This window comes from Tenrec ecaudatus, chromosome 5, assembly GCF_050624435.1.
Source record: "Tenrec ecaudatus isolate mTenEca1 chromosome 5, mTenEca1.hap1, whole genome shotgun sequence".
Taxonomy (NCBI): Eukaryota; Metazoa; Chordata; class Mammalia; order Afrosoricida; family Tenrecidae; genus Tenrec; species Tenrec ecaudatus.
Genome location: NC_134534.1, coordinates 15,304,266 through 15,317,226, shown reverse-complemented (window position 1 = coordinate 15,317,226; position 12,961 = coordinate 15,304,266). Strand labels below are relative to the sequence as shown.

The window sequence follows — 12,961 nt, the reverse complement described above, 5'->3', positions numbered from 1 at the left end:
TGTGGGCACGTCAGTCCTTCCTCTACGAATCCTTCCAAGCGGGGAGCAGAGTCCCCAGCCTCCAGGCCCCAGGTCTCTGCCCCAGACAGCTGCTGCTGCTGGATGTCACCCAGTCCCTCTAGGCGCAAAGCGACCGGCCTTCTGGACAGAGCAGAACTGCCCACAGGGGTTTCTGGATTGCCAGTGAAAAAGAAGATGAGCCCAATGAGGTGGACTGGCATGGTGGCTACACTAATGGATTAGCTCACACGTCCTCAGGACTGAGGGCAGTCCAGGTTGGGGCAGTGTTTCGTTGTTGCCATGACTGACTCAAGGGCCCTTACCAACAACACAACAGTAACAAACATCACAGCAAAAGCAACAATCTACAGGAGCAGATCACTGTCTGTTTCCCCGGGGAGCTGCTGGGTGGGCTCAATCTGCCGACTTTTCATCTAGCAGCCGAGTGCTTACCATCTGAGCCAGCGGGCCCAAGATTACACAGCAGGATGGGTGGGATTAGAACCCACGTGTGCAGAGACTGCTCCCTACCACGCTCTGCTGCGTCTGCTGGAAGCCCTGCCAAGAAGGCACGTAGGCAACCTGCTCGGCACAAAGTTGGAAGTTGGACTGTGCGACACTGCTGGGTTGGGCCGGTCTGCTGGGAACCAGGGCCCGTGTCACTGTTTCCTTTGGACACTGGGGTCCCCACACCCCCGGGTCGGCCATCGCTGCTCCGAGCCATTCTGGTCACATGAAAGCCGCCAGGACAGATGGATCCTCAGGGGCTGGGGGCCAGCTCAGCTCCTGAGCCTGACGGAGGGTGGGGGCCCGGCCGCTGGTTCTGGCTGTGTCCCCAGCAATGCCCTGCTTCAGTGACTGAGCACAGTGAAGGGAGTGAGGGGGGCAGGATACTGAGGCTGCTTCTTCCAGCTCCACGCTATTGTCTGGGCATTGAGCTGCTCACCTGGAAAACTGTCTCAGCTTGGCCTCGATACTTCGGTGCCGCATACACATCCTGGTCAGCGCGGAGCCGATCTCCCGGGTGCCCCCTGGAAAGTGAGAGAGACAGGGTTGAGAGACAAGTCGCTATCAAGGGTATTTAACCCTCCACGGGAGAGCAGCAAAACCAGCCAGATGCCACCATGCTGAGACACCCCAGCCAGCGGCTTCCGAATTCCTGACCCCCAGGGACCCTGCGGGGGGAGGGGTGAATGATATTTTAAATCAGAACTCAGGTCTAACTGATATATTTACACACACACCTATGCAAACATATATACTTGTAAATCTGTGCACATATAAATACATACACCTACAGGTGGTGTCATATATATGCACATACCACCATAATGAAAGGCAAACTTACTGCATGACACCCACATAGTCCTATTCTGATTTTTTATAAATGTCGAACATGATACACATGCAGATCCCCCCGCCCCCACGCCTCCTAACAAGCCTTTGGTGTGATCAAAATAATATCTGGTGTGTCAGGAAATGCTGCAGATCTTTTTCTCTCCATCTCCAGCAAAGTAAATCATCGAGAGCAGCTGGCAGAACTAGCTCAGCGAATTACTTCAGGATGCAGGTAGTTCGGAGACCCGCAAAGGCGGCAGAGCAAGTCACAGACATTTTGGAGACGGGCCTGGGCAGCATGAGCCGCACGCCCTGCTTGGGCTCAGCTGGGCGCTGAAGTCAGCTGGGGTGCGGCTGGATTTCCCAGAATTCTCACCACACTTCCCTCTGCACACACCCTTTTCTGGGATCAATCTAGACGTGTCCTTCTCCTTTTTAGAAACAATGCTTCAATCAGCATTCATTTTGGGGCAGAGATGGGCGGACAGACGGTAAATCGCAACCACAGATGGTAATTCTGCCCTGGCAGACCAGGCATAGTGATAAACGGCCCGAACACCCGGAGCGTGTGAAACCCGGGGGAAGTGTCCAGTGAAGAACTATTTTCACAGACGAGGCCTTCAAGGGAAAGCCACAGGAATGCGAGGCAGGTTGAACCAAGCGGAGTTCGCAGAAAGCAAAGCCCCTCCTACCAGCACCCTCTCTGCCCTCTCTTCCAGAAACGCCACGCGCTGCGTCCGGCACAGGTTCCTGCAACAGTGGCGCAGGCGACACATTGCTACAGAGACGGTTTCTTTATGTAGTCCGATCCGAGAGTCTCCTCGGGAAAACCCAACCCCTCCACTGCGTCAGGGGTCTCCAAGCTCAACCCACGCCTGGTGGAGCCTGTGCTGGGGGGCTGGGGGCAGGGGGCCGTCCTGGGCTCGGTTCAGTGGTGACCAGCATCCCGGGCCTCGATCCAAAACAAGCCAGGAGCACCCCACCCCGTCTCCATTGTGGTCACCCCACATTGCCGTTCCCTCCCGCCCAAAAGACGAAGCCAAAGCAGAACAGGTACGCTTGAGTTCACCCAAAGTCACTGCCACGGAGTTGATTCCAACTCACAGCAACCACTCAGGACAGGGCAGAGCTGCCCGCGATGGCTTCCGAGACGGTAACTCTTTATGGGAGGAGACAGCCTTGTCTTTCACCCCCACAGTAGCTGGTGGTTTTGAACTGCTGACCTTGCGGTTAGCAGCCCAATGTATAACCGCTATGACACCAAGGCTCCCAGGGCCTGAGTAACTGTCTCCAAAGGGTTTTCCGTGGCTGTGACCTTTTAGAAACACACCACCTGGCCTCTCGACCTAGCTGGACTCAAAGCACCCATCTTTAACAACACCCCACCCCACCCCCGAAAACCCAAACTCACGGTCATTAAGTTTGAATCCGACTCATAGTGACCTCACAGGACAGAGTAGAACTTCCCTTGTGGGTGCCAAGGCTGCAAATCTTTATGGGAGCAAAAAGCCTCATCTTTCTCCAGTAGACCGGCTGGTGAGTTCGAACTGCTGCCCTCGTGGTGAGCCGCCCAGTATGCAACCCATGCCACCACCAGGGCTTCCTCCAAACGTGTCTAGCAGTACCAGTGTTCCTTAGAGGCAAGCACACATCCCTGCTGAGCTGAACTGCTCTGAAAGGCTGTAGGCGAGAATTAAATGGCACCCGAGGCTGTTTTAAACCATCAGTGTCTTCAAAACCTTGTCCAGTAGCTCCTGGACCCCCGACTGAGTCTCCCAGTAGCCCCAGCGACCGCAGTTCACGCGGCACAGCCAGCAGAGGGCACTGTCCCCTCAGTATCCACTAGCCCTCTGGGCTCTCGGGTTCTCTCAAAGCTTTTATTGCTTGTAAGCAAGGATGAAGAACACTTTATCCCCCGGGGAAATATAGCTGCCTTTTCCTGGGCCTTCATTTGATTAAAACTTCATAACCTCGCCACATAAGGAAGCCAGCATCCTCATTCACGGCTGATAGGAGTGCACAACTGCAGTCCTGCAGGAAAATCTGGCCACGTCTCAAAGTCCCTCTCTATCTTAAGGGACCTGGCGGTGCAGTGGTCTGTTTCCCAACAAACCGAGAGGTCAGCAGTTCAAGCCCACAGCTTCTGGGGATAAAAGTGAGGGAGTGAGCTTCTGTAAAGATCTACAAGCTTTGGAAACCCTAGGGGGCAGTTCGACTGTCCTATAAGGGAGTCCGTCACTATGGGTCAGAATCAATTCAATGGCAGTGAGTTCTCAAGAAAGCCTTCAAATTACCCGCCCTTCTGCCCCAGAGATGCAAATCTTAGGGGCTTAACCCGAGGAGACCATTTGGGATGAGAGCAAACCCTTGCCCGTGAGGACCGAAAAACAAAACACAACTCGCTGCCATTGGGTTTACCCCGACTCTTGCGGGAATCTTCACGGGGCACACAGCACCCTTGTGCTCCCCCCCCCCCCCCTGCAGTTAGCAGCCTGCTGCTCATCCACTCTGCCGCCAGGGCTCCTTCACAAGGACAGTCAGAGGACAGTCTGGACCCGAAAGCCCATCACCACGAGCTGGCTACGTCTACCCTCCCTCGAGCACTCACAGGCAGACATTCAACATTCCGGAAAACCGCTCGGGCTCAGATGGGCCAGACTCTGGCTCGAACGCCCCACGCGTTTCCGCAGACCCCTGGGTGGCGCACACAATTAAGCGCTCAACTACAAGTACGGCAGCTCATCATCTTAAGAAGCCCTGGTGGTGCCGTAGGTTAAACATCAGGCTGCCAAATCACGAGGTTGGTTGTTCAAACCCACCAGGCGATCTGTGGCTGTCTGCTCCCGTAGAGATTTACACGCTCGTAAATTCCAGAGAGTCACTATCCGTCAGCACACACTCACGTGGTGGCAGTGGGTTTGGGGATACCCTCTTGGAAAAGGTTGAGCGGTTCAAACCCAGCCCACAGAAGCGAAGGTGAATTCACTTTCTCCTGTTACCGTCGGTCAATCCCGGCCGACCCGTGTGTGTCAGAGTTTAGCGGCTCCATCACCGTTTCAGCCTGTGACCTTTCAGAAGTCGAGCGCCAGGTGTTTCTTCAGAAGGCCTCTGGGTGGGTTTGAACCCACCACCTTGTTACCAGTAGTGGAATGCTTAACAGACCACACGACCCGAGGACTTGTCAGGAGTCACAATCTGTTTACGGGTGCTATAAGAGAACATTCCTAAACTCAGCGGCTTCAAACAGCACGGATTTATTATCTTGTAGCTCTGGAATTAGAACACCAGGCCCTGTCCATGACACTGGCTAGGGCGGGGGGGGGGGGGTGTTGCTATAAAGTGGCACTGGGGACAAATTGTGACAGCAAACCTGTGAGAAGGCATCCTTGCCCCATCTTACACAGGGCAAAACGGAAGCTCACAGAACCCGTCGGTGTCAGAGCCAAGACCCACGCCCTGCTTTTGCCGACCTTCTAGCGAGCTGGAGATATTCCTGACCAGGAGGTAAAGTCCCAACCAGAACAAAACCCGTTCATGGACATCTTTAGGGCACGAGGAGGACCCACGCAGACAGATATGGAAAACACCCTTCCCGCAGACACCAGTCAACGCTGTCTCCAGACAGTGGTACCTGTGCTCTGGGGCCCCAACAGTCCCCACTGGAGGAGCCTAGGCCGGGGCTAGGTGAGCCTAGAGGACCAGGTGGGGCCTCCTTTCTGATGGACAGAACTCAGCTCACACTCAGGAACCTTTGCGTGCAGGGAAACAGGCGTAAGAAAGCATTAGCGGCTCCAACGGTTTGCGTGGACACAATTCAGGTACTCATCGCTTGCTAGATGTGTCCCGTGAACCACCCTGTCGGAAACCCGGTACCCTTCAGTAATGCCTGCACCCCTTCCTCGCTGCCCCGCGCCCCCGGGAACCAGGCATGCATGCCGCTCTCTGTGCTGAGGCTCCCGATACAGGGACTCGTTCACCATTTGTCTTCTTGCATGTTGATTGACTCTCACTCAGCACGGTGTTTTGGAGGTCTGTCCAAACCTGGACGCCCCAGTTGTGGGGCCTCTCCTGAAGTAGTTGTGCATTACACGGGACTTTGTCGGTTGAGTGTGAGTCTTCGCTAGACGGGATGTTTAAGCCGTAGGGTGGATGGAGGCAAGTGGCTTTAGAAGAAGATGCCGTTGGATGGCGTGTGGTGGCCACCGCCGCTAGAGCCGGCGGCGCGGGGACTCCGGTGTCCTTCATGGCTGAGCTCGCGTGGCTGGATCACATCCGGTTTCTCCATCCTCTTGGTGGGGTTTCTGGCCGCCAAATGCCATCCCGGAGCATTTGCAATTCCCCGTGGGGCTCTCCTTAGGGATGTGAAGGACCAGCCTCCCCGGGCACGTCTCTGCAGACTGCGTGAGCTGCGTGGCGGGCCGACCTCGGGCATCTCCTCGGGCGGCAGATGGCGGACCCAGCCGCGTGCCCGGCCGGCCCTGCCAGCGCGCAGCTGACGCCTGCTGGGGCAACTTCTGCGATGCAGCCTGGCAGCCCTTCAGCCGCCGCCAAGGTGAAAAGACACCTGGCATTTCCAGGATCCTGAGCTCACTGAGCTCGGGGGTAGGGGAGAGGCCATTTCCTCCCACATTGAAGCTGAACTGGTAGCACCTGCGGGCATTTAGGAAATGGTCCGGTTACTGTCACACAGCCAGGCGGCGGACGGGCCCCTGCCCTCCTGGAGCCCACGGACTCGCCATCTCATCTCCAGGACAGGAACCGGCCGGCTTTTGTGGCGGCCTCAGAGCTGGGGAAGGCACACGCCAGCGGCCCCGGGGTACTCAGAAGCACTCGGCTCCGGTCTGGCACTAGCAGGAAGCACCTGGCCCAGCTGCGGGTTCTCCTCCTGGTTCTTCAGCTGGGCTCCTGGAAGCAGCTGGCTCCAGTCAGGGAGACTGTCGTTTTCATTAAAGGTCAAAGGAGGTGCTCAGGATGGGAGGAGCGCCGAATGATCTGCTTCTCTGGCTTCATCAGCGTTTTATTTTTGTCTTCGGGCACAGGGCGTGGACGGTGCCACCACATCTGTTCGACTACAGGGAAAGGAAGACGGAAATACCCGCTCCTGATCTGACAAGTTACCACCCAGCCCACGGGTCATGCCTATCAGCCACTCCCTTCCCCGCTCATTAGAGGGCTCTCACCACCACCGTGTCCATGCCAACCCACGATGACACCCCCACCCCCACCCCCACCCAGGCGTGTCCGGGTGGAATTGTGCCCTGTAGAGCCTGCAGTGGGACCCTACAGGACACGTGGGTTTCTGAGGCTGTAACTCTACGGGAGCCTCACCTTTCTTCCGCAGAGCAGCTGGTAGTTTTGAACTGCTGACCTCAGGATTCGCAGCCCCACATGAAACCCTCACCTCACCAGGGCTCCTGCCGCTCAAATCACTGAACAACGTCCAGATTCCTTATACTAGCCCTGAACGTGTTGTTAAACTATTCAAATTACTTCTTTGTTTGAAAAACGTAAGTGTGATCTAGATCCCCTAAGGAGTGAGTCTCGGAAACCCACAGGGGTGGGGGCTGTGAGTCAGCATCGACTCGATGGCGGAGAGAGAGCACCTAGAAGTTGCTGCCACAAATACTCAACTAGGTTTCAAGGCAACGCAAGGAGGAGAGAAGGGTGCACACAGTCGACAGGTTTGCATGCTACCAGGAAGGGTGGGGGTTCAAGTCCACTCCGAGGAGCCTCGGAAGAAAGGCCTGGAGATCTGCTTCGGAAAACCCAGAAACCAGGCTGGACGGAGCACAGCCCCACCCTGACACACAACTTTGGAGTCAACTTGAGGGCACGTGGGTTTGTTTTTTGATGGACGAGAGTAGCACTTCATACAGAAGGAAAGAGCTGTCTCTATGTCCCAAGGCTCCTGACGACAGAAGTGGGGAGAGGAGGGAAAATAACAACAACTTGAAAGATGTTCAAAAATAAACCATTCATGCCCCCCACCCCCACCCCCGGAGGAAGCGCCGCTTCCTTTCTGTGACAGCGACCCTCCTGACAACCTCGGGGAGAGCAGAGCGTGTGGCATGTCCTGTTCACACCCGTTCCGGTCCACCTCCGAAACGGAAACCCCTGCTGGTGTGTGGGGGACAGCTGATGTGGGGAGCTTGCAGAACGCCAGGCCAGGTAGGGAGACGTGCGGTGCCCGCCCATAGCCCTCCTTCTCCCAGCCCATCTTGGCCTGGCTCTCTCACGTAGCAGAGGCAACAGAGCCCCACGCAATCAATCCCCCACCACCTGGCAGCCCAGGATGGTGAACATGGAGATGCTCGCTGGTAGGCAGGAGCTGTGCCCTCCTTCCTTTGTTGCTGCTGGACCAGTGAGGCAAGCAGGGTGGCTGATGCCCCTGCGGGGAAGGCCGACTGGGAGCAAGGATGCACAAGGCTTTCCGGACTGTGGCTTCCAATGGAATGGAGGCTGGATGGGAAGTGCTGGGGTGGCTGGGCGTCAGCAGGAGACACCCCACATCTGTCCCCTGAACTCCCACCTTGAGGGTCTGCCTCCGCCTCACGGGCCATTAGAAGCAGGACTGAGCAGCTCCAGGGTACCCAGGGGGCCTGGTGGCCTTGGCTTATGGGCATTCTTCAGGTGTGGACCCAGTTTCCTACTAGGCCTCCGGCACCAAATGCCTGAACATGAGAAGCAGCCCTGAGGGCAGAGAAGCAGAACTGGGGGCCAGCTACAAGGTGCCCTGTGCTTTAGAGCGGCAGAGGAATGGCTCAGCATTCATCTCTCCCAAAAGGCTGTCCTGTACCAGGGCCCTGAAAGGGAGGCCTTGAGCCCCTTCTACCAGTCTTCCACCCCCGCCCCCACTCTGCTTCTACTGGTCACCAGGGAAATCCAAGTCACTGAGGACACCTGCAGGAGCAGAGTCCGGCTGAGGACTCTTGACTGCCCTTGACTTAGCCCCTGTCCTGAGCCAGACTTCCTTGAGCCAGCTGCCCACCTGAAAACAAGGAGAGGGCAGCCCAGGGCCTGGAGAACCAAGAACCTGGGTGCAGCAGGCACCCCTGGGGCAAGGCTCCGTGTGTTGGAGCTTGGGGCAGCAGGAGGGCCCTGTTCACCCTCGGCCTCCTGTCTCATCCCTGGGATACTATGTGGCCTTTGGTCCAGACAGGTGTGCTGGGCGAGAGCCTCTCTTCTGCTTGGAGGAGGCTACAGCGGCAACTCTGAAGACTCCATCGACAGGGGGATAGGATAGCAGGAGCGAAGGAGGGGAGGGAAAGGAGGACACTGGGCGATTCAGGGGGTCCATGTGTACCCTCATCCCACCCCTACCAGCTTCCCACTGCTCTGACTCATGGCAATCCTATGTCCAACAAGGGCAGTGTCGTCAGGCCCCGCGCCATCTTCCTGATGCCCACCCCCGCCCCAGGGGTGCCTCCCAACCTGGGTGGCTCACCATTGGGTTGTGATCCCGTCCGGCCAGCTTTGGCTAACTTTCAGAAGTCGGTCACCAGGCCTTTCTCCCAAGCTTTCCGGGCACACGCGGGCCCCGCTGCCCTATCGTTTGTCCTGGGCTTCATGCCTCCGAGTCAGTGCCCACCAGTAGCTTGTGCACCACCCTGTGGGTGACCATCCTATCTGAGTGCCCCACCCCCCAATTCCGAGGCTCCCAGGTCTGGTGGCCTAGGATAGAAATTCAGTAGGTATTTCTGTGCACGTGTGCATACGTACGTGAGAAGGTAAGCCGGGGTCCTCAAACTATGTAAACAGGGGCCAGACCCGCTGGAAGGCCGGACTGTAGTTTTTTAAAAAAAAACTACGAACAAATTCCTATGCATATGGCACATATTTTATTTTGAAGTAAAAAAAACAAACGGGGCAAAAACACCCAGCGGGCCGAATAAATGTCCTCGGCAGGCTGCATGTGATCCGAGGGCCGTAGTTTGAGGACGCCTGACGTAAACACACACACACACACACACACACACACACACGAAAAACCCAGAGAGAGTTAAGCAAAGCGATTCTCAAAGCGTTTGGACAGTGGTGCTCACTCCGAGCTCCCAGGAGAGGGCGGTAAGTTCTCTGTAAGAATTAGACGCCCTGCCATGCATCTACTTAGCCCACAAGGGGGTGGGGGTGGGAGTGGACACAGGGACTACAGGACTGGCCCCCCAAAGCTGTGGGCTCAGAAGGAGGCCCGCCTGTTTTGAGATTCAAGATCCTCAAGGGGCGAGGGGGCAGGTAAAGGAGAAGCTAAGGAAGACACTTCAGATCCACGCGCGGGTGATCAGCCTGCCTTGCAAACAGGGTTAAACCGTGAATGCCTACTACGTGCAAGGCAGCACATGTGACAAGTGGAAGGAGAGTCTTCTTCCCTGTGAGGCTGAGAGAGAAAGGGGAGGGGGCCCAGATGGTGAACAAAGACCCACTCCTCTTGAGATGCGCGGCTCTGGACCTCACAAGCCCCCATTAGGATGGAACAGGGGCCCATTAAAATGCTCACAATATGCAGAGCATATTTTTTTGGCAGATAATTACCAACAATCTCAGGAAGCCCAGGCCCCCTTACACGCTCTTAGAAAAGGCTTTGCAGGCCACAGAGCTGTTGCCATGACAACAATCACTCGGCTGAATGTAAAGAGGGACAAGGGACCTGACAACAGGGATTCTCAACAGTAAGCCCCAAGATTCCTTAAAGCCACTTGCTAAAAAGCTCCCGTGTCCGGGGGTTAGAGAACCGCACAGCTGAAGGAGCCCTTGGGGTAGGGGGCAAGAGGCGGGGAGAGACCTGCTTTAAAGCACCGTTGGACTGCGCTGTCCCTTCCCCCTGCACTGCACGTCTGGAGAAGGCAGGAGGCTGACCTCAGAGACTCCAGGAGGACAGGCAGGGTGGGTACGAAGAGGGGAAGGACCTCCCCCTCTCTGGCGCAGAACACACACCCAGCAGCTAACCAAAAGGTCGAAGGGTAGGGTCTACACGGAAGCACTCGGAATAAAGCCCTGGCCCTCTACTTTTGAATCACCAGCCACTAGAAACCCTGTGGGACAGTTCTGTGGTGATACCCACGGGGGGACCACGAGCCGGAGTTCATTCCTGCTAAGTGGACGGCGTGGCTCTTACCATGGCGGCCGGACAGAACCAGAACAGGGTGGCCAGGCAGCTGCTGTGAGGTCTTGAAATCACCCAAACCCAGCGACGCTGAGAGGTGACAGGTGCCTGGGATGCCCTGCCACCTGTGACCTGCCAAGAGCCCCACATGCATGTGTCAAGTCACCCTGAGCGGAGGCTGGTACCCCAGGCAGCCTCTTATTCCTCGTGTAAGAATAAGGCAGGCGGGAAGACTGTGACCCGCTGTCGAGGGGAGTCCAGGTGGCACGCCAGGCAGCACTAGGCTGCTAACTGAAAATGGCTGGAGTGAGACAGTGCTTCCACAGCAATCGATCTAGAACACTCGATGGGGCGCTTGTTGAAACGGACAAGCTATCCCGTTTGTTGAAGGGGTCAGCTGCAGACAGGGTGGCCCCCTCTCGTGGCTCCGTGTGTACTGGAAAGAGCCGCTGCCCAGGCCTGTGACAGGCATGACCTGCTGCGGGTGGACCGCAGGAAAGAGCCCACCAATGTACCTTGTGGCCTATTACCTGCCTTCTAAGTCTACGAGGCCTGGCAACATCGACGAAATAGATTTGCATCCATTGGACCTAGAATGCGCTCCTTGATGGGGCTGTCTCCACAGAAACGGGTCTGAAGTGAACAGCACCTGGGAGGAAGCGCATGCCCAGAACACAGAGCTTGTGCCAGGGAGGGTTCTGGTGCCCAGGGCTCACGGGCTCGGATAGGCTGCTAGGCAACCCAGCAAATCCCTGACCGAGCAACCCGTCTGTCCTAAGAGTGTTTGAGCCGCTGTCCCCACCCCTGAGGGTTGAGTGGGCACTAGTTTCTGCAGGCTGGTCTCATTTACTGTGTCACAGAGGGGGCTCCAGATCAGCAGAAGGGGTGGTGTATGTGTGTTGGGGTAGGTCCTGACCACAAGGCAGAGGACAAAGGATGGAGGGACAGGTAGGAAGAGACGTGTTCTCATTACTGAAGAAGTGGGCGCCCCTGACTGTGCTGCAGCTGGACACAGGAAATGGACACTTTGCACTTGTATAGATGAAAGGTATCATTTACAGCCTGTGAGGTGCTGCTTTCTATTAGGAGCCTGTTACCCCATGTCACAAAGCGGAGAGTGACCTTTCAGGTAGACAACTTGGCATGCGGGATTTTTCTAATGCCAGGCAAGCACAGAGAAGACCGACCAGCAGCATCTGAATGCCTCTGCATTTAATGTGTGTGTGTGTGTGTGTATTTAAAGAGCACATGTGCCTGTGTGTGAGCGAGACATACAGACAGGCAGACAGGTGAGGGAGCCTGGTGGCAGAAGCAATTTTCGTCTCTTGGCAGTACCAGGCCACCTGATTAATCCTGAATTGCATTCAGCACACACAAAAGCATTCAAAGGCAGACTAATCACAGTGGATTCAGAAAACAAGACTGAGTAGAATGCCTTTTTTCTTCTTTTTTTCACAAATTCAAAAGAATGAGGGCCATGCAGTGGATTAAACAATCCAGGCCAATCTCCCTCCGGCCCTCCAGGGTCCACCTTAACAAGCAAGCAGATGCTGCCGCCGCATTCTGTCTCAGACACAGAGCACTCTTCCACGACCACGAGGACCAGGGAGCATGTCAGGACTTGGCAACAAGGTCAAGCTCAGCAGAGAGGCAGATGACTTCATCCAGGCAGATGGGGGCCACAAAAAGGGTTCAAAGTAAAGGAACAGGTGGCAGAAGTTCCAGGTGAGATGACTGGCTATGGCTATGAATGTTTCCCTTTTAAAAAAACCAACGAAGTACACACTACATGGTCGCTTGTAACCCACAGTAAGCAATTTGGGCGCAGGGATCTGTGGGACAGGGAACTGGGCTTACTGTGGCCCCTGGTGGGCAGAAGGAAGGTGGGGGATGAAATGCTCCTAGGGGCACTGTCTACTTCAAGTCTGCCTGCAGCATGCTTCTCCGCTGGCTTGTTCTCCACAAAGTACTCCACCATCCCACCCACCCCCACCTGAGTGAGGAGCATGTTGCCCCCTGCCTGTCTCCAGGACACCACCGGACTGTCTCAGGCCAGGGTTCCAAAGAGCCCAACCCTACATCACAGTCCCTGGAAGACCCAGAGGCCCAAGTCAGGCGTGGGTTCAAATCTCAACTCCCCCAGGTCTTCACAAGAGTTGGTCATGTTCCTCGCCCCCTAAGCCTCTCTGTCTTCGTCTCAAACCCAAAATCCTGCTCACTCTTACTCATCCAATTCCAACTCCGTGACCCTAGAGCAGTGGGCCTCAACCTGTGGGTCATGACCCCTTTTGTGTGTGTGTGTGTGTGTGTGTGTGTGTGTGTGTGTGTGTGTTTTGAACGACCCTTTCACAGGGGTCGCCCGATTCATAACAGTAGAAAAATTAGTTATGAAGTAGCAACAAAAATACTTTTATGATTGGAGAGTCATCACAACATGAGTAACTATATCAAAGGGTCGTGGCATCAGGGAGGTTGAGAACCACTGCCCTAGAGGATAGGGTAAAACTGCCCCTGTGTGTTTTC

General features: G+C 55.8%; 1 protein-coding gene across 4 annotated transcripts in view; it reads right to left on the bottom strand.

Annotated features, from left to right (window-relative positions):
• The window catches only part of MTSS1 (MTSS I-BAR domain containing 1), a 166,309-nt gene that overhangs the window by 34,976 nt on the left and 118,372 nt on the right, over positions 1–12,961 (bottom strand). For all 4 annotated transcript variants that reach the window (XM_075549281.1, XM_075549282.1, XM_075549284.1 and 1 more), the window contains exon 4: positions 947–1,031. In XM_075549281.1, the coding sequence (XP_075405396.1) occupies positions 947–1,031 (85 nt within the window). The remainder of the gene's footprint in view (positions 1–946; positions 1,032–12,961) is intronic.